Genomic DNA, 27,210 nt, shown 5'->3' on the forward strand with positions numbered 1-27,210 from the left:
TAGGTGTCTAGTAAATGGGATGTTATTTTGCCAGTGATTTGCATAATGCACCTGGGTACAGCCTGGGTAGCAGAGAATTATTTAAGTTGGTGTGCAGTATTTCACTTTCTTTATGTGTACTGTGCAGTTAACCCTGAAGCCTGAGCAGATGGTGCTACCACTTGTGGATTCCAGACTCCAGCACAAAACTACCAAAGGGGTGGTCTTTCAGCATCCTGAGATTGTAGCAAATATTGAACTGGTGATGCAAGATCTACACTCAGAACCTTTCTACTGGAAGCTTCCGGAACAATTTGAGGGACGAAAGGTATGTGCAGAACATGGTCAAATATGGCCAAAGTACAGCTGCCAAGGCTGATGTGTGTCTCTCTGTAGAAAACACTTACACATTAGAAAATGCTAAATCAATGGAAATTGGGTTCGTAGCTGTATACTGAAGGCTTGTGGCCATTAGGTTTTGCTATTTTTTTATTCACTTTTGTAACTTATTACACTCACTGAATATTTCATCAAGGGGCCCTTGCCAGCTCTGTTCCTCCTAGTAAAAGACTGTTTTTGTGAAATAAATTTAACCAGGGTGGCCAAAGGACACCTTTGGAATATTCCTGCAGTCCTCCCATTCTGAATTTCTGAATGTGTGTTACTGTTGTAACGATGATCAGAATGCCATTCAGGCGTCACTTTGATACAAATAATTAATAAGTATAGCTTGAACAATAAAGAGTGGCCAAAGGGAACAGGACTGTAAAAAGGAACACAAATATTCAAGAAAAGTAAAAACTGTAATAAAACATTAGGGTAAAAAAAGCAAGCTAGGAAAAAGGGGAAACAAACCATTCGATTACCAGGGAAAATTCTATGTTGCATAGATGGTCTTACTGCATCAAGAATGATTTAAGGTTAATTATTTTTTAAATGTTAAAACAAAAACTATGGGAATCTTAAGATAAGTGTGGAATAACTACAGAGACCCTCTTAAAGGGCTTTATTGCACTTCCTGCATTTGGCCTCATGCCTTATATTACACTCAGGGTATGCCGCAAAATTCCATGCACACTGTTCTTTATTATGAAACTTCCTTCCTCTTGAGATCTGCTTGAGTCAGAACAAATACTTAAACTTTTTCAGTAGGTCTGATGTATGCAATTTCTTCATGTCATTAAAACATGGCAATATAAGATTTTGCATATCAGTAACATTTTATTCCAGTAAATATTTTTTTAACTACCCTTCAGACTATTTATTTGCTGCACGTTTCGATGGGAATCTGTGCTTAGTCAAAGGGCTGCTGTGGGTGATCTATGACTGATTCCACATAAAAAAACAACTTGAATTACCTCCAAGTACCTACAGGAGCCTGTTGGTTGCCCACAGATTTGCTCCAGGACTCTGCAGCTTTAGGGTGTTCTGTGCTGCACCTGCGGAAACAAAAATATAAATTCATATAAATTTTAAAGCAGCATTCTGCCATTCCTGCTTTCTCTTCAGTAAACCCGAACATGTGCCACTTTCTTCCATCAGTTTCAATCTGAATACGAAAGAAAGAGAGGGTGGTTTATGATAGCAGCATTGAAATATTTAACAAGCTTCAATAAAGAACAGAAAGGTACAATTTTCCATAGAAAAAGTAATTCAAGGACAAGGGGCCATGCTATTGTAACCCCTGAATTCCTGCGGTCACCTTCCAAGCCAAGGGAGCATTGGGGTTACTATCACGAGGAGGGGAATTAAGTCTCCAGGGCCATGAGCTAGGGGCAGGATAACCTGCAGGGTCAGAACCAGCTTGAGAACACTACATATAAATAAACAACTCTTCAGACTCAAATTGTGCTCCAAATAATAGATAGTTTTCTTCAGAATCTTCTGAATCAAACATCACCTGGACCAGATGGTATACATCCAAGAGTGCTGAAAGAACTGAGAAATGAAATTGTGGACCTGCTATTGGAAATGTGTAAACCATCAATAACATCATCTTTGGTACCTGAAGACTGGAAGGTTGTCAATGTAATGCCAATTTTTATAAAGGGATCAAGGAGTGATCCAAGAAATTACAGACCAGTGTGTCTGAAATCTGTGTCAGGCAAAATGGTAGAAGCTATCATAAAAAAGCTATCATTATATGCTGAACTTGTGAATAACCATAGTTTAATGGGACAAAGCCAACATGGATTTAGCCAAGCGAAGTCTTGCTTCACAAATTTGATACATTTTTTTGAAAGCATAAATAAACATGTGAATAAAGGTGAGCCAGTTGATATAGTGTATCTGGATTTCTAGAAAGCATTTGACAAAGTCCCTCGTGAGAGACTTCTTAGGAAATTAAAAAGTTATGGGATAGGTGGTAGTGTCCTATTGTGGGTTGCCAAGTTGCCAAATGGTTAAAAGATAGAAAACAGAGAGTAGGGTTAAATGGTAGATTTTCCCAATGGAAAAAGGTGAATAGTGGAATGCCTCCGGGATCTGCTCTGACCAATGCTTTTTAATATATAAATGATCTGGAAATAGAAACAAGTGAGGTGATCAAATTTGCCAATGATACAAAATTACTCAAAGTTGTCAACTCACAATAGGATTGTGAAAAATTGCAAGAGGACACTCCAAAACTGTGAGAATGTTGCGCGTGCCCCATCCTCGCCTGGCCCGCACATGGGCCTGCTCACCTCACTAGCTCCTCTGCAGGTCACGGGTTGGCCTCCCCAGCGGCAGCCGCGAGATCCTCCAGGCCTCGGCATCCCGCGGCGGCGGTCGCCAGGCCTTCCACTGCGCACCAGGCCTCATGCAGGAGTTTGGCGTCCTTGGTGGCATTGACCACGCCCCTACGCGTGCGCGAGCAGACCGCCCAGCCTCTTTTAGGGCCATGGGTGGGTCCTAGCTTCGCGGTGCGTCCTGATTGAACATGCTACATAAGGAAGTTCCTGCCTGCACTTCCTTGCCTTGGCAATTGGGTCAGCACTGTATGTGTACTAGTTTGCCTCCGCATTCACAGTCTTGTTCCAGCCTTGTTCCAGCGTTCTACTGTTCCAGCGTCCTTCTGTTCCAGTATCCAGCCTGTCCAGCGTCCTTCTGCTCCAGCATCCTTCTGATCCAGCATCTGTCTGTCCTGTCTCCCCAGGTAGTACCTTTGGACTGTCTCTCTGGTACTGACCTCTGCCTGCTCCATTGACCATTCTGCTCGCTGCCTGGATCTTGACCTCTGCCTGCCTTGTGACCTCATCTGACCTCTGGAACCTGACCACTGCTTCGTTGACTACTCTCAGACTGACTCCTGGTATCTGACCTCTGCCTTGGCTGATACTCCTCAGAATGATCCTCAGAACCTGACCCTGGCTGCCATTGACCACATCTCTTGATTCTGGCTTTGTCCCTTGCCTTGTCATCGCCTATTCTGTACTGGCCTTTCCTGATTCTCCAGGCCTACAACCTAGTGACCGACTGCACTCCCTTGCTGCTCATGGGCACGCCTCTCTACTACCTCTCCGGGAGACCCTGCGAGCCCCACCTAAGTCCAAGCGGCCCGGGTTCCTACAGGCTGCACCCGGGGGAACCGCGGGCTTCCAGTGGTGAAGCTTATCCTAGCCTGTGTCTCCTCCTGTGCTCCACTCCCTGAGGGAAGGTGCTTCCTGGTCCCTATCAGGGAGCCGTTCCACACTGCTCCAGGACAAGGGCCCACCTCCAAGCACAACAAAATGGGCATGCAAATGAAATTTAAAGTAGACAAGTGCAGTGATGAACTTAGGGAAGGGTAACCCAAATTATAGCTACAAAATGCAAGATTCCAGATTAGGAATCGCCATTCAGGAAAAGGATCTAGGTGTTATTGTTGAAAATACGTTGAAATCTTCTGCTCAGTGTTCAGCATCAGTCAAGAAAGCAAACAGAATGCTAGGGATTATTAGGAAAGGAATGCAGAATAAAACATAATAATGTCTCTAATGTCTGGGTGGGTGCCCACCTCAGCAACAGTGATCATCAAACAATATGGTTTGATATTGCAAATAGGATCCGGAGAAGTCACACAAAGAGCAGAGTTTTGAACTTCAAAAATACAGACTTTGTAGAAATGAGCAAGTATCTGGAGGCAGAAATTGAAGGCTGGGAGAAAATGAGAGAGGTGGAACAACAGTGGTCCAAACTAAAAGGAGCAATTACTAAGGCAACTAATCTATATGTTAGAAAAGTAAACACAAGCAAGAGAAATAAGAGACCGATCTGGTTCTCAAAGGAGGTAGCTGATAAAATAAAAGTAAAAAGTACAGCATTCAAGAAATATAAAGAATCCCAAAAAGAGGAACACAAGAGAGAATATCTGGTGAAACTGAGGGAGATGAAGAAAGCAATCAAGAAAGCTAAAGGTTAGGTGGAAGAAAGGATTGCCAAAGAGGTAAAGAATGGAGACAAATCATTTTTCAGATACATCAGAGAAAGGAGAAAGCTCCAAAGTGGTATAGTGAAATTGAAAGGTGACAGGGGTCAATGTGTAGAGAGAAACAATGAAAATGCAGAAATATTACAATTCTGTGTTCACTAACGAAGACCCTGGAGAGGGTCCATTGCAAATTAACAAAATATTAGATGGGGGTGGAGTAGACGAAGCTCCATTTACAGAAGAGAATGTATTGGAAGAGCTAGGAAATCTGAAAGTGGACAAAGCCATGGGGCCTGATGAAATTCATCCCAGGATACTGAGGGAGCTCAGAGATGTGCTTACGGGTCCTCTGCAAGACCTGTTCAATAGATCTCTGGAAATGGGAGTGGTTCTGCGAGATTGGAGAAGAGCAATGATGGTCCTGCTTCACAGGAGTAGGAGCAGAGAGGAGGCTGGAAACTACAGGCCGGTTAGCCTCACCTCAGTGGTGGGAAAATTAATGGAAATTTGCTGAAGGAAAGGATAGTGATCTATCTATAATCCAGTGGGTAACATGGATTCACCAGGGGAAATGTCCTATCAGACAAATCTGACTGATTTTTTTGATTGGGTGACTAAAGAATTGGATCAAGGAAGAGCACTCAATGTGATCTGCTTGGATTTCAGCAAAGCTTTTGATACGGTCCCACACAGGAGGCTTATGAATAAAATGAGAAGCTTGGGAGTAAGCGCAAAGGTGTTGGATTGCAAACTGCTTGATGGATAGAAGGCAGCATGTGATGGTAAATGGAACCTACTCCAAAGAGAGAATGGTGTTAAGCGGAGTGCCACAAGGATTGGTTTTGGCACTGATTCTGTTCAATATCTTTGAGAGCGACATTGCAGAAGGGATAGAAGGTAAAGTTTGTCTATTTGTGGATGATGCTAAGATCTGCAACAGAGTGGACATGCCAGAAGGAGTAGAGAGAACGAGATGTGATTTAAGGAACCTTGAACGGTTGTCAAATACATGGCAACTGGGATTCAGTGCCAAGAAGTACAGAGTCATGCATCTGGAGTGTGATAATCTAAAAGAGATGCATGTGATGGGAGGTGAAGGGCTGTTGTGCATGGAATGAGAGGGACCTTGGAGTGACAGTGTCTAGTGATCTGAAGATGGCAAAGCAATGTGACAAGGCAATAGATAAAGCCAGAAGAATGCTGGGCTGCATAGAGAGAGAAATAACCAGTAAGAAAAAGGAGGTGATAATGCCCTTGTATAAGTCCTTGGTGAGGCCTCACCCAGAGCATTGTGTTCAGTTTTGGAGACCATATCTCAAAAGGGACAGAGACAGGATGGAGGCTGTCCAGAGAAGGGCAGCAAAAATGGTGGGAGGTCTCCATCAAATGACTTATGAGGAGAGGTTGAAAGACCTAAATATGTATACCCTGGAGGAGAGGAGGTGCAGGGGAGATATGATACAGACTTTCAGATACCTGAAAGGTCTTAATGATGCATAATCAAACTCCTTCTCTATTGGAAAGAAATTAGTGAAACTAGGGGTCATGAAATGAAACTCCAGGGAGGAAGACTCAGAACCAACATCAGAAAATATTTCTTCACAGAGAGGGTGGTGGATGCCTGGAATGCCCTTCCAGAAGAGGTGGTGAAGACAAAAACAGTGAAAGATTTCAAAGGAGCATTTATTTATTTTTATTTATTTTATTTAACGTTTTTATATACCGAGGTTCTGGTAACAATGTTACTAATCACTTCGGTTTACATATAACATAGAACAGACTTAACATGTTTGTCTTACAGAGAACAAGGAGGAGCGAGGAACTGGGATAAAGTATTAACTTAGATTAAATAACCTATGACATTAAGAAAAACATCATTATAAAATGAAATATAACATAATAGCGATTGGGATCAATCATGTAACAAGCGGTCGATCGAAAGAGTTTCTATGATTATTAAGCAGTTGGGCAAAACATTTGAGTTGGCCATGGAGGGAGAATGATTGGTAGAGTCCAGCTCAGGCGTAGGCTTGGATGAAGAGCCAGGTCTTAAGTCTTTTTTTAAAGGTAAGAGGGCATTGTTCGAGCCTAAGGTCTGATGGGAGAGAGTTCCATTGGTTAGGGCCGGCTGTGGAGAAGGCTCTTTTGTTTGAAGATATTTTGATTGGAGGGGTTTTTAACGATCCTTTTTGAGCAGCTCTCAATGGAGCATGGGATAAACACTCTGGATACCTAGGGACTAAAGGATGGAAATGAAGAGGGAAGTGCATGGAGGTAACTTGCTGTATGGCGGCTGCTACTCTTGGCCGGTGGGCCTTCATGCTGTTGGTGCAGCTGCAATATTGCACTTTGCTTTAAAGGTAGTGGAAAAATAGGGGAGGGGGAATCGGACTCCAGCAGCCAACGAGGACACTGGATTTTGGAGTCTGGAAAAACAAGTAGGAGTGGGGGTAACTTGCTGATACGGATGTTGATGTTCTTGACTAGAGATGTGTATAGTACTGGTAATCGTTTCCGGTTTCGTTTTCATAGAACTGTGGAAAATTTCATTTCCCGCAGTTCTGACCATTTTTTTCGGCTATCCCGATCCGGAAACAAAAACCACCCCAATCCTTCAGATTTAATTATTTACAATCCCCCACCTTTTGCCCTTACCATGTGACAGGGGTTATCGGTGCCATTGGCCGGCTCCTGTCACATGGTAGGAGCAATGGACGGCCGTGCCATTTTGTTTATTGGCAGCCAACGGCCTGAGAGGGGGACATCGCTCCCAGGACCCCCACTGGACCACCAGGGACTTTAGGCAAGTTTTGGGAGGTCGGCAGGGTGGGGGATTTGAAAATAATTAGATCTGAAGGGTTGGGGTGGGTTTGGGGGGTTTTTTTGTGTGCCCTTTCTCCCCCCCCCCCAAAACAATAAGAAAACCACATGAAATTTCGTGGGGTTTTCCTATCATTTTTGTGCTCCCCCGAACTGCGATGAAATAGGAAATATCGTCTATATTTCCTATTTCATCTAAAACGAATGCACATCCCTACTCTTGACCAATAAGCCTGATACTTTTGATGCTACCATGAGTTTGCTGAGCAGACTGGATGGACTGTTTTTTTCTGCTGTCATTTCTATGTTTCTATAATATCATAATGCCTGTGTATCGCACCATGATGCAACCTCATCTTAAGTATTGTGTTCAGTTCTGGTCACTATGGATGTGCATTCGTTTTAGATGAAATAAACAATGGCAACTAAATTGGCTATTTTGTCTTGTTTCGGGAGTGCCCTGAAACGAAAAAAAAAAAAAAGCCAAAATTTTGAAAAAATTAGTATTTCGTCTAAAAGACAGGAAACAGAGAGTAGGATTAAATGGGCAATTTTCTCAGTGGAAGGGAGTGGACAGTGGAGTGTCTCAGGGATCTGTATTGGGACCCTTATTGTTCAATATATTTATAAATGATCTGGAAAGAAATACGACGAGTGAGATAATCAAATTTGCAGATGACACAAAATTGTTCAGAGTAGTTAAATCACAAGCAGATTGTGATAAATTGCAGGAAGACCTTGTGAGACTGGAAAATTGGGCATCCAAATGGCAGATGAAATTTAATGTGGATAAGTGCAAGGTGATGCATATAGGGAAAAATAACCCATGCTATAATTACACCATGTTGGGTTCCATATTAGGTGCTACAACCCAAGAAAGAGATCTAGGTGTCATGGTGGATAACACATTGAAATCGTCGGTGCAGTGTGCTGCGGCAGTCAAAAAAGCAAACAGAATGTTGGGAATTATTAGAAAAGGAATGATGAATACAACGGAAAATGTCATAATGCCTCTGTATCACTCCATGGTGAGACCGCACCTTGAATACTGTGTACAATTCTGGTCGCCGCATCTCAAAAAAGATATAATTGCGATGGAGAAGGTACAGAGAAGGGTTACCAAAATGATAAGGGGAATGGAACAACTCCCCTATGAGGAAAGACTAAAGAGGTTAGGACTTTTCAGCTTGGAGAAGAGACGACTGAGGGGGGATATGATAGAGGTGTTTAAAATCATGAGAGGTCTAGAACGGGTAGATGTGAATCGGTTATTTACTCTTTCGGATAGTAGAAAGACTAGGGGGCACTCCATGAAGTTAGCATGGGGCACATTTAAAACTAATCGGAGAAAGTTCTTTTTTACTCAACGCACAATTAAACTCTGGAATTTGTTGCCAGAGAATGTGGTTCGTGCAGTTAGTATAGCTGTGTTTAAAAAAGGATTGGATAAGTTCCTGGAGGAGAAGTCCATTACCTGCTATTAAGTTCACTTAGAGAATAGCCACTGCCATTAGCAATGGTTACATGGAATAGACTTAGTTTTTGGGTACTTGCCAGGTTCTTATGGCCTGGATTGGCCACTGTTGGAAACAGGATGCTGGGCTTGATGGACCCTTGGTCTGACCCAGTATGGCATTTTCTTATGTTCTTATGTGTTAGTGTGCACTAACGGGATTTAGTGCACACTAAGTCCGAAATTAGAGAAACACGAAAAAAATACCAGTGAACCATTTAAAAAATGAAATTAAGCTAAAAAAAAACCTGAAATGAAAATGACACAAAAAAAAAATGATGTGGCACATTTCAAGAAAGATATAGCAGAATTAGAAAAGGTACAGGGCAACCAAGATGATAAATTCCCCAATGAAGAAAGACTAAAGAGGTTAGGACTATTCAGCTTGGAGGAGAGTCAGCTGAGAGGGAGATATGATAGAGGTCTATAAAATAATGAGTAGAATGGAACAAGTGAATGTTAATCAATTGTTTACTCTTTTGAAAAATACAAAGACGAGAGGACACTCAATGAAGTTACTGAGTAATACATTTAAAACTAATAAAAGAAAATATTTTTTTATTCAACACATAATTAAGCTCTGGAATTCATTGCCAGAGGATGTGGTGAGAGCTATTAGTGTAGCTGCATTTAAAAAAGGTTTGAACAAGTTCCTGGAGGAAAAGTCCATTAACAATTATTAAGGTAGAGTTGCAGAAATCTACTGCTTATTCTTGGGATAAGCAGCATGGAATCTGTCTACCCCTTGGGATCCTGCCAGGTACTTGTGACCTGGCTTGGCCACTGTTGGAAACAGGATACTGGACTTGATGGATCCTTGATCTGACCCAGTATGGCATAAACATGTGCATTCATTTATAATGAATTAGGCAATTTCAATGAAATTACCTAATTCGTTGTGGTTCGGGGGGACCTGAACCACGAAATGGATTTTCCCCGAGCTTCGAGGAAAATTCGTTTTTTGGATTAGTGCGGGGGAGGGGCACATTTATTAAAAGAAAAAAACAAAAAAACCACCCCAACCCTTCAATTTTACTTTCTTACCCCCCCCCCCCCCCACCATCCCGATCCCTCCCCAAGACTTACTAAAAGTCCCTGGTGGTCCAGCGGGGTCCCGTGAGCGATCTCTCCCTCCATGCCGTTGGGCTGTCGGGCCTGCTATGACTCAAAATAGTGCTGATAGCCTTGCCCTTACAATGTCACAGGGGCTACCGGTGCCATTATTCAGCCCCTGTCACATGCTCCTACCATGTGACAGGGGCTGACCAATGGCACCGGTAGCCCCTGTGACATCGTAAGGGCAAGGCTATCAGCACCATTTTGATTACTGGAAGCCGACGGCACGAGTGAAGGAGATCGCTTCGGACCCACGAGGAAAATGTGTTTTTTGGGTTAGTGCGGGGGGAGGGGCACATTTATTTTAAAAAAAACACAAAAAAACACCCCAACCCTTCATTTTTACTTTCTTACCCCCCCCCACCCCCCACCATCCCGATCCCTCCCCAAGACTTGCCAAAAGTCCCTGGTGGTCCAGCGGGGGTCCAGAAAGATCTCCTGCACTCGGGCCGTCACCTGCCAGTATTCAAAATGGCGCCGATAGCCTTGCCCTTACGATGTCACAGGAACTACCGGTACCATTGGTCAGCCCCTGTCACATGGTAGGAGCACAAGATGGCACCGTTGCTCCTACCATGTGACAGGGGCTGACCAATGGTACTGGTAGCCCCTATGACATCGTAAGGGCAAGGTTATCGACACCATTTTGAGTCATAGCAGGCCCGACAGCCGGATGGTATGGAGGGAGAGATCGCTCGCGGGACCCCGCTGGACCACCTGGGACTTTTAGTAAGTCTTGGGGAGGGATCGGGATGCTGGGGGGGGAGGGGTTATAAGAAAGTAAACTTGAAGGGTTGGTGTGGTTTTTTTTTCCGATTTGTGGTTTGTTTGTTTTTTGTTTTTCCAGTTTTGGGTTTGGGTTCCAGTTTAGTTTTTGGCAAAAAACAATCTGTGGGAAAACGAGTTTTTCCACGAAGCGCCTGAACCAAAACCCGACCCGAGCCAGAAAAACGAAGCTCATCTCTAGTATGGCAAGCCTTATGTTTTTATGTTCTTATAATGACAGTTCAGGCAGAGGCAGAAATGGAAACATAATTGCAGTGGTCCAAGAAAACAAACCGGCAACCGATCCAAGATGGTTGATGGCAACAAACACAAGGAGTTGAATCGGTATAAAAATGGACTTTATTGAATCTTGCCCGACTCTGGCCGAGTTTCGCTCATTCGAGCTGCTTCAGGGGCTAAATAAATACCTTGAGAGCCACTTGAATTGGCTCAGATTAGCATGATTATACCATTCTGTGTTGAGCAGCGAGTAGTACTGAATCGCCATTGCGCTTACAGCGGTGTTGTTAAAAGTGGCTGGTTTAAAAAAGAGATTCCATTGGTAAAAACAGATTCAACAGTTTGTATAGTTAGTTTTTGCTGATGTTTCTCTAAAGTATGATATGAGAGATCCATGCTAATCTGAGCCAATTCAAGGTATTTATTTAGCCCCTGAGGCAGCTCGAATGAGCGAAACTCGGGCAAGATTCAATAAAGTCCATTTTTATACCGATTCAACATAATTGCAGTTCCAGAAAATCTCTAACTATTCTCCTTATAGCCCCTCTCTTTAAATAACAGTTTCTTCTTACAGCAACACAGGGTGTCTTCTTACTTTGTTTCTTCTCTTTCCTCAGTCTTTTGCACAGCCCAGCCTGGTCCTCTCTCCTTAGTTTCATCAGTTAGCAAAATAGTTACTCACAAGAATGTCCTGTTCAGCTCAAGGAAAAATCCTTTGGATGCAGCATCAGGAATCTCTGAGCCCCAAAACAAGTTCCCTCTGGCACAGTGGCTTCCTGGTCCAGATAAGTTCTTGCCCCAGTTAAGCACAGGCTTTAACTTTTAAACTTCAGGCTGTATTGCACCCTTTACTTGTTCCCCTCACTCCTCGGGATTTTTAGAGGAGCATCTCTGCCTCACTCCTGCTACTCCCTTCTGTAATCCTGAGAGAGGATCACAACTCCAACCAATCTCTTTCCCTTGCAATTTGAAATAGCCCTAGACTCAGTAGAGTCAGGGTTTTTATCATTTCTCCTTAATGACCGAGCCCCTCAGGGATGTACCTCCCTTGTTAGTCAAGAACGGCAGGTAACACCTTCTGACACACGGATGAGCCGGAGCTCTGGAAAGTTCCTTCACTGGCTCCAGGATAACCTCTTGCCTTCTCAACATCATGTGCACTTCCAGCAGATGTTACATACTGTTTGAGACCATTCAGGGTTCCTATAAGGGGAAAACTATTTTACTATGAACTTGGAAGGAAGGAGGCTCAAACAAAATATGAAGACATACTTTTTGTCTGAAAAGATGGCCAACATTACCAGCACAGGTAATGGAAACCAGAACTGTATCGGAATTTAAGCATGCTTGAGACTGATAGACAGAAGTGGCCACCTCTGATACGAACAATCATGCAATCATATTTACGGTAATTATTTAAAAGAGCAAGTTATCGTGGGCAAAGTTTTGAGCTGGTTTAGATCATATCTCAGCAACATATCCCAGACCTGTTTGGGAGGGGCAGAAGCTGTAGCTGGCAGGAAATCAGGACAGGAGTACCACAGGGCTCTGAGCTTTCTGTGATGTTTTTTAATATATATCCGATACCATTATACAAATTTCTAGCAGGGCTTTGACTAAATTTTTATATCTATGCAGAGAATATCCAATTTCTTATCCAAATTAAAAATTCCTTAAGTTCTACACTGGAATTCTTAAATATCTGTCTGGGAACAAATAAATGGGTGTCTTATAACCAACTATCTATGAACATTCCAAAGACTGAAATAGTTTTTCTGTCTAGAGCTAAGTACAAAGAAGACAGTCCAAATTTTGAAATTGGGGGTCACATTATTCTGATCTCTTCGGTTCAGGATTTACGAGTGCTTCTAGACTATAATTTGTCCATGAATATTTTGTGAAATACCAAATACGTTCTGGCTATTTGAAGTTAAGGATGTTAAAAAAAAATCTTAGAACTCGAAGACTTTCAGACTGTCCTGCAAATATTGATTTTTTCTGGTTTTAACTATTCCAATTCCCTTGTTTTTGGGCGGTCCTAATACCACACTGAGTGCCCTACAACTTTGCAGAATTCAGCTGCCCACTTATTAACTGGACACAGAAAAATTCAATCATATAAAACATTACGTTGCATAATTTAATAAACAATACCAAAATGTTGTGGATTGGCTCAGTATTGCAAGTATATATTTCATCCCGTACATTGCGCTCACAAAATAAAGGACTGTTGAATATACCCACAGTGCATCAGGCTCATCTGGGAGAGACCAGAGATCAGGGCCTGTTTGGTGGCCACTCCAATTCCCTGCAATACGCCAGAATATTTAAGAATAATGGCAGACTAGAGTATAAAAAAAACCCATTAAAAGCATGGCTTTTCCAGCAGGAGTTCAAATTAAATATCTGAGAGCGCCTGCTGAGTTAAATGGAATTTCAAATTATTCTTATGAGTAAGAAAGTAGGACAGTGCACGTGATGAGAAATCTGCTTGTAATATAACTTGTGGCAAATACAACACTGATGTTGACTGTGTTTGTTATGTAGTTTCTATGTTGTGCAGAAGCTTTATTTTATAATATGTATGTTGAAATTATGTAAACCAATCACAATCATGGAAGCATTTGGTATAGAAATAACTTTTAAATAAATAAATGTCAATGGTAGGAACAGGGGTGAGAAGCTGGATAAAGTCATTGGTGATGGTAGTAGTAGTGATGGGGGTATTGCTTTAAGCATGGAATCTTGTTTATCTATCCAAAATGGAAGTGGACCAAGGAGGAAAGACAACAAAACTGACCTGGTTATGAATAAGAAGGGATTTCCTGCGGGTGGTCAAGTCTGTATGTCAGACAGCTGGGATATATCTTTAACTAGAGCAGAGGAGAGAGGAATAACTGGGCAGAATGGGAGAGCCTCTTAGTCCTTATTTGACATCCTCTAGAATGTTACTATGTTACTTTTAAAACTTGCCCCAGAGACAACTTGCATATGTCATTAATTAACAACCATTGCAAAAAATCTTTTGGATTCATTAGAACTCCCAAATAAAGCATTGATTTTAATCTAATAAGGATTTCCATAAAGGTACAGACTAGGAGGAACGTTTTGTTAAAATCGCCTATGTTGTTGTGGAGCGCTAGGAGAGCGATCCCACTCCTGGGTGATGTGTGTCCTTGGGCCACGGCTCGACCCCAGAGGACTCTGAAGAAGTGCTGTGGGAGGCGTGGCATGCCCGAGCATGGGCTGGACGGGAGCAGGGCTGGAGTGACATGGAAGACAGGCCCTCCTCCGGACCTGCACGCTTCGGAAGACCCAACAACGCAATGTTGGTCTTGTGAACAGTCCTCCAACCGTTCCTAGCCCTTTCGGACCTGCCGCAGGGTACGGCACGAAGCGGCAGGCCGGATGGAGGCCAGGGCAGCGAGGACTGGAACATGGATTCAGACGAGACTCAGGAACGACGTAGACTCAGGCATAGACATGGACTCAGGACGAGGTGCAGGATCCATAGACGTGGACTCAGGCATAGATGCAGGATCCTTAGACGTGGACTCAGGCAAAGACGTGGACTCAGGAATGAGGTGTAGGATGCATAGACGTGGACAGGCACAGGCGTGGACTCAGGACTGGATGCACAGAGGAGGAATCAGGAACGAGGGCTGAAGGTAGACATGGGCACCGTCCCTCAGGGCGCCCTACTCAGACCACCCGCGGGACTGAGTCGCGGACCACCCTGTCCCATGCGCGCCCTACTCAACCCTGGAAGGCTGGTCGCGGACCACGCAGAGAGCGGGAGAGCACAGGAAAGAGGAAGCAGGTTCGCTGCACTCCTGGCAGCACAAGGCAAGAATACGCTGCTCTCCTGGCAGCACAAGGCAAGAATACACTGTTCTCCTGGCAGCACAAGGCAGGTTAGGCATCAGGATCAGGAACAAGGATATCTGGAACAGCAGGAACATCAGGACTGAAACACAGATACTGGAACAGGAGACACACCTCAGGGCTGAAACATGGACATCAGGAACAGCAGGACTGGAACACAGATACTGGAACAGGAGACACACCTCAGGGCTGGAACATGGACATCAGGAACATCAGGACTGGATCAAGAGACAGACCTTGGGACTGGAACGGCAGGCAGACATCAGGACTGGACGAGGAGCTCCAACAGGTAACACGAAACACAGGACCTTGCAGAAGTGCTGGAACACGGACGACTTCCTGGAGCGAAGGATCTCAGGAGTGACCAACCCCTTGCGAAGGCAAAGATACACTGAAAGCTGAGCCCTTTAGTAGGGCTGAGGTGGACAACGCCCAGGGAGGGGTCAGCAGGGGGCCACACCTGACTGGCCCTTTAAGAGGAGCAGAGAGGCGCGCGCTCGCGCCCTAGGAGGCTGGAGAGAAGAGCTGGAAGCTGGTGGCGTCCTCAGCCACGTGGAAGGCCAAGGAAGCAGTGGAGCAGCCCTGGGCTGGAGCTGGGTGAAGGCAGGTCAGTGGAGCAGCTCCCAGCTGCATGGACAGAAACAGAGGCTGGCTGCAGGCACCGGCAGAGAGAAGTGCTGGCTGCAGAGGAAACGGGGGAAGGGCTGACTGCAGGAACGGCTCCATGCCGTGAAGACAGCCCCAGGAGAAGAGGTAAGACTGCAGGGAGAGTAGAGAGCTGTAGCAAGCTGAAGGCACCGGCCGGGACGGCTCCCTGCCAGGCATGGACCCGGGCTGAAGCAGGCACTGGGAGAGACTGTCTTGCTGCTGCCTAAAGGTCCCGGGATCGCAGCAGCACGTCGGGGAAAGGCAGGAACAGTAGCAGAGAAGCAGACCGCATGGCAAGAGCTGCGGGGACAGCCCCAGCTGATTCAGGGAGAAAGAGAAGCAGCAGCGTGGCTGGCTGTCTGTGAGAAGGTAAGAGCCTACCCATGCTTCTTGTGGGCAGGAGCGTAACATATGTGGAAAAGGAAACATAGGCCTTTTCCTCAGCTTATCTTTCTGTTAGTAATTTTAAAATGTGTGCATGTGCCCATATTTGCGAATATCATCTCACAAGTGACGATAACGCTGGAATTTTTAATCATGCGTGCATTTGCGTGTGTATGTTTTAAAATACACCAACAACATAAGTATTTTACTGGAGCTCGGCTAGTGCATGCCTTCCATAGGACTTTGTCAACCTTTACATGCATATGTAAGCAGATTTTAAAACATGCTTTGCAAGTAGGGATGTGAATCTGGCTTCGGACGATTGAAAATATTGTCAATATTTTCAAAATCGTCAGAAATCGGAGGCTCCCCTGAAACGATAGGAAAACCCCACGATATTGAACGTGGGGGTTCTCTTATCGTTTTGGGGGAGGGCGGGAAAAACGGCACACAAAAATAACCCCTAAACCCACCCCGACCCTTTAAAACTAATCCCTTTGCTTCCCCCCCCCCTCCCAACCCCCCCTCCAAAACATTTTACAGGTACCTGGTGGTCCAGTGGGGGTCCCAGGAGCGATCTCCCGCTCCCTGGCCGTCAGCTGTCACTAATCAAAATGGCGCTGATGGCCCTTTGCCCTTACCATGTGACAGGATATCCGTGCCTTTGGCCGGCCCCTGTCACATGGTAGGAACACCGGATGGCCCGGTTCCGGTTCACATCTCTATTTGCAAGCCACTTACCCAGTTTTCCTAATTAATCCACTAATTTTTCCAGTTAATATTGAGGTCTTTCAGACCCCTCTGGTTCTTTATCCTGCACACCACCTAGTTGACCAGGACTACTTACCCTGTCCTATAAGCTCTAAAATTCAAGGTATACATACTTGCTCCTCATCAGGAGCATCAGTAAAGTTACATGGATATCTTGCATATATGCGCGTGTTTTTTGGGTTTTTTTGGAGGAAGGGGGTTAAATTAATTTTTATTTATATCATTAGATATATATACACCCAAGTAATTATTGTTAGGTAACAGCATGAAATAAATGTAAGAGAAAAGTGACATGTATTAACTATTGTACAATAGTCTTTCAGGTACAAATAGACCACCAAAATGAGGGACCTATACTTATAAAAACAAGAAAATATTATAAACAAAAGAGAAGAAATAGACCATACATCAATCTGAGCTTATCCCTTTTATTCTACAATAGTGTCATTATTAATGGGTTAGTCAGTGACTCCCGCATCTGGGGGTGGGAAGCAGCAACCTGTGTCTGCCTCTCTGAAAGAAAACCTGCCAGAGAAGGATCAAAGAAAATATATTTAAGCCCCTGAAATTTGATAATACATTTACAAGAAAAATTAAGCCAAAACAAGGCTCCCAGTTGCACAAAACCTGGTTGAAGCAACAAAAAGTTCCTTCTCTTAATCTGAGTTGCCTTAGCAACTTCTGGAAATATACGGATTTTCAGACCTAAGAAAGGTACATCACGGTTGTGGAAAAACAATTTCAATATATAATCTCTGTCAGATTCCAATGCTAATGTAATGATAAGAGTAGCTGTTGAAATCCCTTCTTTCATAGATTTTTCAAGAAAAGAAGTCAGGTTCACATTAACTTAGGACAGTGTTAAGAAACCCCTGTTTCCGAATGACTTTTAAGCGAAATAATAAGGTTTGGATGTTAGAGGAGGAAGATTTCCTGGTATTTTCAATACCTCCAAAAAGTATTTTCTAAGCATTTCAATGGGAGATATCATATGCCACTTAGTTTAGTTTAGTTAGTTTAGTTTATTGTTGTTTATATACCGATGACTCAGACTAACCATCACACCGGTTTACAAGTTAGGGTATGAGAAATACAATAGTTCATAAAAGAGTAACAGCTAAAAATTACACAGTATAAAATCATAAAAGGCTGTTAAGAACATAATATAAGCTTCTACTTAGAACTGTAAAATTAACTATAAAATGTATACAATAATTTAAAACTAATGTAAAATATTTAAAATTTAATATATGGTAGCCTTTGCAATATGAAAAAATATTGTAAAAAGTATTGTAAAAAGTATTGTGCTATCTGTTCAATTATTGCATCATGCTTTTATCTGAATTTTCATTCTCCATAAATGCACACTTAAATAGCCATGTCTTTAAGTTTGATTTAAATTGTTTCTTATCTGTAGTCAATCTCAGGTATGTTGGAAGGGAGTTCCAAAGCTTTGTTCACAGTTAAAAGGGACAAATAATATGTCTTCTAATAAGATTTTCCAAACTTGCAAGCATATTCTTCAGAGAAAGATGACCTTTCACTATAGACCCCATAGAATCTTTAATAGAAAGAGTTTTTGTCTCCAGTAAATCAGATTTTTGCACTAGTTCAACCACCTACAGTGACGTACTAAGGGGGGAGGGAACAAGGTGGTGGCCAGCCCCGGGTAACAGCCAGAATGGGGAGCACCATCCACTGTTCCCTTTTAACTGTGAACATGCACGGCCGTACACAACTTGTATCCCCCCCCCCCACACACACACAGGAAGAACTCCACCACGGCCCAAAGAAAACAAGAGATTCAACATCCAGATGTTCCTACTACTTCCTGTCCTTGCAGCTCCAGAAGAAAAACAGGAGCCGCATGGGCAGGAAGGAGGAGGATTATCAGCCCATGTGCAAAAGAGGAGCAGCATCTCTGGAAGGGCCGCCATGAATCCCACCTTGCGGTGGCCCGGGAAGAGGAGGCCCAGAATCATGCCCATCATACAGCAGCTGAAAAGATCAGGGCCACCAAGGAGCACATCCCGCGGCAACCTGTGAAGAGGAGACCCAGAGGTGAGAGGAAGACTGAGGCCCTGTATAATATGTGTGTGTGTGAGAGAGAGAGAGTGATTTGAGAGATTGTGTGTCTCTGTAGGAGTGAGAGCCTCTGTGCTGTGAGAGACATAAAAACAGCATCTGAGAACCTCTGTGTTTGTGTGAGAGAGCATGTGAAAGTGGAAAGTGAGAGCCTGTGTATGCGAAACAGCTTGTGAGAGTGGGGAGTGAGACAGCTTGTGAAAGAGAGAGCCAAAGTGTATGTATGAGAGAGAGAAACAGAATGTGAGAACGAGAGCCTGAGTGTATATGTGAGAAAGAGACAGCATATGAGCAAAGATCCCTGGAAATGGAAGTGGAGCTGCAAGACTGGAGGAGAGCAGTGGTGGTCCTGCATCAGAAGAGTGGGACCAGAGAGGAGGCTGGAAATTGCAGGCCAGTTAGCCTCAGCTCTGTGGTGGGAAAATTAATGGATAGTGAGCTATCTGCAATCCAGTGGGTTGCTTGACCTGAGGCAGCATGGATTCACCAGGGGAAGGTCCTGTCAGATAAATCTGATTTTTTTGATTGGGTGACTAGAGAATTGGATCAGGGAAGAGCACTCAATGTGATTTACTTGGATTTTAGTAAAGCTTTTGATACGGTCCCACATAAGAGACTTGTGAGCAAAATGAGAAACTTGGGGGAGTGGGTGCCAAGTAGCTGATTGCAAACTGATTGACTGAAAAGAGACAGCGTGTAATGATAAATGGAACCTACTCTGAAGAAAGAACTGTGTTAAGTGGAGCGCCACAAGGATAGGTTTTGGGACCAATTCTGTTCAACATCTTTATGAGCAACATTGCAGAAGAGATAGAAGGTAAATGTTGTCTCCAACAGAGTGGACATGCTGAAGGAGTAGAGAAAATGAAAAGTGATTTAAGAAAGCTTGAAGGCTGGTCAAGGATTTGGCAGCTGGGATTCTATGCCAAGAAGTGCACAATCATGCATCTGTGGTGTGGTAAACCAAAAGATCTCTATGTGATGGGCGATAAAAGACTAATGTGCACGGACCGGGAGAGGGACCTTGGTGTGATAGTGTCTGGTGATCTGAAGGCAGCAAAAGAATGTGTCAAGGCAATAGATAAAGCCAGAAGAATGCTGGGCTGCATTGAGAGAGAAATAACCAATAAGAAAAAATAGGTAATAATGCCATTGTACATGTCCCTGATGAGGCCTCACCTGAAGTACTACTGCGTTCAGTTTTGGTCTCTGTATCTGAAAAAGGATAAAGACAAGATAGAGGTGGTCCAAAGAAGAGTGACCAAAACAATGTGGGGTCAGCATCAGAAGACTTATGAGGAGAGGCTGAAGGATCTGAATATGTATACCCTGGAAGAAAAGATATGCAGGAGAGATATGATATAGACCTTTTCCATTGGAAAGAAGTCAATAGAACTAGGAGTCATGAAATGAAGCTCCAGGGAGGATGACTTAGAACCAATGTCAGGAAATATTTCTTCAGGGAGAGAGTGGTAAATGCCTGGAATGCCCTTCTGGAGGAAGTAGTGAAGACGAAAATAGTGAAGGAATTCATAGGGGTATGGGATAAACACTGTGGATCCCTAAAGGCTGGAGGATGGGAATGAAAAAAAGAGTGCATGGGGTAACTTGCTGGTGTGGCTGTTGCTACCCTTAACCAATAAGTCTGATACTTTTGATGCAACTCCACTGTAAGGTTAAAGGGAAATTGGATTTTTGATGCAACTTCCACTGTAAGGTTAAAGGGAAATTGGATTCAAACAGCATCCAATGAAGTCCCTTCCTTTTACGCTCTGGGAAACTGATGAGCATGGGGGTAACCTGCATGCACAGTGTGGCAGATACTAGCATAAGCTTGCTGGGCAGACTGGGTGGATCTGCTCTCATTTCTCTGTTTCTGTGAGCCAGAATGAGAACCTGAGTGTGTGTGAGAGAGACAGTTTGTGAGAATGAAAGCCTGAGTGTGTGTGTGAGAGAGAGACAGCATGAGAGAATGAGAGCCTGAGAGTCTGTGTGTGTGTGAGAGAGAGAGAGAGAGAGACAATGTGTTAGAATGAAAGCCTGAACGTGTGTTTGAGGAAGGAAGAGAAGGTGGAGGGAGATCATAAAAAAAAGAGACTCTGTAAAAGGAATTAGGAAAAGGCCAAGAAGGGGGACATGGGGGAAAAAAAGCCTGAGACCAACTGATTAGAAAATTAAGAACAGACAGCAAAGGTAAAAAAAAAAAAAATTAATAATTTTTAGTGATTGGCATATGTTATCTTTGGGAATGTGCCTACTAACCATCCCTTCTGTTAGAACAGCAAGACTGACCCAGGTTAGAGAGTGGGTCTTATACTTAGCAGGACCTATACTTTGGAACACCATGCCCCTAGAAATCAGACTACAGAGAAATTTCAAACTCTTTAAAAAAAAACCAACTTAAAAACCTGGCTTTTTAAACACGCATTTACAAAGAACAGAGAAGAGCAAAGTAAATAAAGCAGGCAACAAAACATCAGCACACAGCAATTAGCTCAAAATGTGCGTTTTTTAAATTTTAATATTTACCGATAACTTTAAGGAAAAGATACAGTTCAAAGAGTCATATATGTAAACAAAATTGTTACATGTATAATAGGACAAGATTTAGTACATTCATCAAATAGTCTTTATTGTGAAATTATGTTACCGGAACCTTTATGGCGCTTTTTATAAAACGTATTATCCAACACAATTCTTAACAGTACTATATGTGCCTCTCTGTAAACCGTTGTGATGGTATATAACTTAACGACGGTATAGAAAAGATTTTAAATAAATAAATACATGTTTGTATTTTGTCTGTATGTTTCTGTTTCTAATTTGTAGTCCTTTATTCTGTATTGGGTAAGGATCTTTCTGTGTTCTGCGTGTGTAACTGAGTTGCAGTATTTCTGCTGGCAGTTTTTTTGTAGGGTTTTTGTAGCAGTGCAACTTGTTCTGTTAACCCCAGTAGGTGGTCTGTTAGTGTTCTAGGGCATGGTATAACATTTGCATTGCTGCTGTGTCCTAGATAAGGCTGTTGCTGTTTGAGTTCTGAGATAGTGCTCAGTTATGGTATGGCAAGGTTCTAGGTATCTTTTTTTTTTTTTCCCCCCACTTGTCAGATTTAAAATACTGAGTTATATGAATGTTGGCCCCACCCCAGAATGCCCATACCCTGCCCCCTTTCTGCCCCCTTATTCCTCACGTGCGCATATGTGCATAAGTTGCAGCTTTTTAAAATCTGCGTTGCTCGCTCACAGCCCACATACTTGCATATATGGGCTTTTTTTTACTTGAGCAACAGTTTTAAAATCAGCCTCTATGTGTAGTAAAGGAGCTGTGACAATCTCTGGGCTATACAGCAATGGAGTTTCTTGTGGGAATTTATGGAAATCTGCACCTTGGTAGTCCTCCATACTGTACTTAAGTTCTGAGTATGTGAACTTGTATATTGTTTTAATACTCTTCCTCCTTATTTTGGCCACGTTCCTTAGACTCTCTCCTCCATAAAAGATATTTTGTATTTTCACATGTGTTTGGCATAAAGGGCGTTGATTTTCTTTTTCCTATGGCTGTATTCTCCTTGTTTAAAAATGTCTGTAAAGGGTGTCGTGGGTGTCAGCCCTTTGTGCTGCGACGTAGTTGAAGCAGCCTCATAGGCGAACCTACGAGGCCTATGCTGACAGCTGGTGAATGCACCCTGTAGCGGTACAGACTGGAGCTTCACCTATATCAGCCCTCTCCCCCATAGGTTGAGCCCTTGGTTTCTGGCGGTTGGCAGGTCTTTGGCAGGACCCTAGGGCAGTGGCTCGAGCAAAGGTCCAATGGCACGCTGGAGTCAGAGACAGGCCAAGGTCAGGGCAGGCAGCAGATGAGGGTGGTCAGGTACAGGCAAGAGGTCAGATGCAGAAGTCATGCCAAGGGTGAACGAGGATACATGGAAGACACGAAGAGATGGGCAATGCAAGGCAAGGTTGAACAAGGAAGGCTAAATGAGACAAGGCTGGACAAGGCAAGGCTGGTGAAGCAAGAATCAGGAACATGGGACACAGGAACCAGGAACTAAAAGGCTACATGCAGTGCTAAGGCAGGAGACCTGTTCAGCAAGGTAATATTGCGAGACCCTTGCTTAAGTAGGCTAGTCAGCCTGACATCATCGGAGGGCATTGCTCAGTGTTTCCCGCCATGGGGCCTATATATATTGTGCGCAGTGGGAGTGGTGGCTGGTGACATCTTGGGCTGTGCTGGGCGATGTTCAGAGAAGAAAGCTGGTGCTGACTGCGAGATGGGTCCAGCCAGGTCTGGGGTGAGTGAGGTGGCTCACAGGCCCTTCTCGTGGCTGACAAATGTAACAATCTCATCTCCTTATAGCATTTATGAGAAGTTCAATATTCAAACCCATTTAGATGGTTAACTCACAAGTTATCCATCTAATTTCATGTTATCCAAGTTATCCATTTAAATATTTAGTTATGAGTATTGACCTCGTACTGTCCATATATTGTATTTAGACTTAGGATGTACTGAAGTGATATTAATGCTGCCCCATGATAACAGTCAGGGCAGCACTTAACCATCACTCCAAGTCCTCAACAATAGGAGATTTGATATTAATTTTTAAGGCTATGTAGGCCAAAATATGTTGTGTTGTTTTGGGGCAAATTGCAATGATGTTTAGGTCTTTTCCCAATTTTTGTTTATTTGTTTTTAGGTTTTGCAAATAGTACGCACTAAAAACGATAGAAGGTAAACATGAAATTTTGGGTTTTTTCTATCATTTTGTTTTGACAATGTCGTTTCAAATGAATATATGGAAAAAAATCCCAAATGGAATTGATATCAAGTAAGGAAAACATTAAAATGCCATTCAAAACCTGTAAATCTTAGAGCAAACCGAAGATGTTAGAATAAGACCTTCATTAGAAGCACTAAAGAACTGCATCTATCAGTTAGATGGCTGATGTTTCAAATGGTGCTATCAGACTAATCATAAGGTCAGAGAAAGTCTTATCACTCAACTCTTCACAGTAATTTTTAAAAAATGTTTGATGTACATAAAAAACACTTATCTTTACAATGACCTCGTTGAAAACTTTAGGAGGTCCTGGTTGATAATCTTCGTTTGGCTTTGCTGTCTGCTTAAGGAAATCGATGAATTATACAATGGTGTTCGCCATTCCTCTAAATGAAATTATATAGCAGTGTAAAGACCCCAAAATTGTGCATGCATTTTTATAGACAGGGTATCAAAACGGACAGGAAACATATGAATGCACATGCCTATTAATTTTGATTGTTCTAACTTCTGCTTTAATTGTTTAAAAAATGTTTTTGTTGCCCTTTCTCCTGCTTTAGAAGGAAATGTCACATTTTCTTTGCATTGCTTAGTATTCTCTGAAAGATCTCCTGTCCTTTCTTCCCATCTCACATTGTTTATTCTGTGCTTGCTTAGCTTCTGGTGAAGTGCAATGTTAGCTCTTTTTCCCCCATAAACTGAAATTTTCCATGGCTGTAATTCCGAAAAAAAAAAAAGTCTGTTAAATTTATAAATGTGCACTGGTCTTGAAACTACTAGCAAAGCAGAACCAGCTAGTTACTTTCTACAGGAGTCTTGGCACATTTTCTTTAATTATACTGCTTCTCTCTAACAAGAAATTCTAAAAGTAGCTGAGTTTCCAATATAAATCACAAACAGAGTGTCTCCTCTCTTGCGCCAAGATTTTTTTTTCCTTTGGCACAGCTTTTAGTGTTCCCAATGAGCCATTAATGAGCAATTAGCTACTGATGCAAATTATGGAAGGGAGATTTGGAAGCTGCCACACCTACAGATAAAACAGCAAATTCAATATGTTACAAAGTAAATTGATCCAATTTTTATAACTGCCTTCCCTTCTCTGGTTTTGTGCATTTACATTTTTAACATAGCTATGTGGAAAAACGTTCAGAGATGGCTTTGCAGAAAGTCTGAAATCTCATGTTTATTAATATAACTTGTGATATGGTCATAATTGACTGCTAGTCCAACTCATCTGAATTTCATATAGCATATGCAGATGAGACACTATAGTGTCTTTCAGTCTTATAGCTAAAATCAAAGTTAAGTCAAGCACTTGATCTGAGCGATGAACTGAGAATAGTTCTTTCTTGTGGCTGAGTTTGAAAACCTGTTATATATATCCGGGGTATCCTGTCACAAAACTCCAAAGGGGATATGATAATGCAGCAAATTTTGTAAAAGCAGGAGGATGAATCCTCTTGCTAAAAATATATATAAATCATTATTGTGAAGTAGGGGGTGTGCAGGCCAAAAAATGTTGTGTCGTTTGGGGTTCAACTTTCATTGTTTGTGTTTTCCCATTTTTTATGGTTTTTTAAAATATTTTGTCAAGAGTGCACAGCATTCTGAAATAGTGCACGCTAAAAATGATAGAAGAAAATCATGAAATATTTTTGGGTTTTTTCTATCATTTCTTTTTGAAAAACAACATGAAACGACATAGACAATGACATTAACCTTATCTATATCAATTCAAATGAATGCACATCCCTATTGTGAAGTCAGTGATTCATGAAACGTTTGACAGCAGTGTTTGCTGAAAGTGCAACAGAAAAACAATGGGCCAGTTATATGGCGCTGCATTACCTGGCAGGTTGAGTGGCTGGAATAACAGCCTCCCATCTCCCCAAACTGTGGCAACCAGCCCTACCAGGCACAGCATCCCCATCCCCACAAATGGGGCTATCATTTGGCTCCAGATTTTCAGAGCAGGCTGATCCAGTCCTGGTTTTATCCCACTGCAAATTTGAAAGATAGCCAGTTAGGTTTAAATGTTATCCAGCTAAAAGTAAATGGGATAGGTTATCCATTCTAGATTATTTTTTTTAATATTGGCCTGGGAATGTTGAAAAGAATTATGTAAAAGGGGTTTTGCCCATTCAAGGGCAAATTAACTCCACAAACAAGGTACAGAAATTCATCAAATTTGGCACAAAAGAAGAAAATTGGAATATCTCAGATGAGTCTGAAAACAGGAAACATCAGGGTCAGTATTTTTAAGGAACCTATCCTCCCAAAAAATTCCCCATTGCTTTCTGTGGGAGGTAGTTTAAGGCTATGGAATGTTGGCAACTGCTCCATTATCAAAGCTCTCCCTCCACCCCCATCTCCATAGTAAGACAGACAGAGACAGACAGTGAGGAAACATTAGAGCAAGCCATACCCCCAAGCTCTCCCACATATACACATAAACACCTCACATATCCCCACACACCATCCCACATACTTCCTGACACACCACTATCCCACCACACGTACCCACACACACACCCTCACATTCCCCAACACACAACCACACATACTATGCACACAATGTACATCCACAAACCCTGCACCCAACACATCTACTACACATACACACACACACACACACACACACTCACATTCCCCAACACACAACCACACATACTATGCACACAATGTACATCCACAAACCCTGCACCCAACACATCTACTACACATACACACACACACACACACACACACTCACATTCCCCAACACACAACCACACATACTATGCACACAATGTACATCCACAAACCCTGCACCCAACACATCTACTACACATACACACACACACACACACACACTCACATTCCCCAACCCACAACCACACGTACTATGCACACAATGTACATCCACAAACCCTGCACCCAACACATCTACTACACATATACATACACACACACACACACAAACCCTGTACATAATCACCATCCACACACATACATCCCCTCCATGCAAATACACAACCTTATATTGCAATTGCTTTTGTCATGTTATTGAAACTGTGTTTGTTAAGAAAGTCGCTTTATAGTGGGAAAGAGTTAAAGGTTACAGAATTTTGGCAAGTATTCCATTCTAAACAGGCAGACATAGAGATACAGGGAAAAAGAAAGTAATGAAAGCATCTTCCAATCCATCTAACCCACATTTCCAAAATCACATCTACAACACACTCTCTCCTGCACATATGCCACAGTCCTACATGCGCCCACCCTCAGAAACAGACCCCACATTCACCCATCCAAATAAACCCTACTCTCTCTCTCACACACCCACTGATAAACATACACCATACAACTTCCCACACACATCCCCAAATACTCCCCAACACACACACACAGAACCCTTCCCACAAACACCCCCCCACACACATATAGTTACCCTTCCACCTCCTTCACTCCTGCATATACCTCCCCCGAACACACATGGCAAGGCAGCTCTCCCCACATATACACACACATTTCCCTCCTTCACAGGTATATCCCCCCCACACACACACGCCCACACACACACAAACTATATTGCAATCATTTGTCATATTGCTGGAATTGTGTTTGTACAAAAAAAAAAATTGAAGGCACATCCCTAATGCAAAGAGAGTGATAATAATGAGCAGTTAGCCACAAAAGGTGTGTGACGTAATTAATATCTAACATATCTTCCTTCCCAGTGCACTCTCGCACAGTATTCAAATGTTGCTTTAGAGTTCATCAACTTGCAGATTTAAATGAAAAAAAAAAGGCGAGAAAGCATGCAGATGCTTGTTTTGTGAGGGAACTAAAGAG

General features: G+C 42.8%; 1 protein-coding gene across 1 annotated transcript in view; it reads left to right on the forward strand.

Annotated features, from left to right (window-relative positions):
• The window catches only part of LAMA2 (laminin subunit alpha 2), a 1,492,466-nt gene that overhangs the window by 1,023,181 nt on the left and 442,075 nt on the right, over positions 1–27,210 (forward strand). The window contains 1 exon segment of the mRNA XM_029596813.1: positions 128–307. Within this exon segment, the coding sequence (XP_029452673.1) occupies positions 128–307 (180 nt within the window).

The sequence above is a fragment of the Rhinatrema bivittatum genome, chromosome 3, assembly GCF_901001135.1.
Source record: "Rhinatrema bivittatum chromosome 3, aRhiBiv1.1, whole genome shotgun sequence".
In the NCBI taxonomy this organism is placed as follows: domain Eukaryota; kingdom Metazoa; phylum Chordata; class Amphibia; order Gymnophiona; family Rhinatrematidae; genus Rhinatrema; species Rhinatrema bivittatum.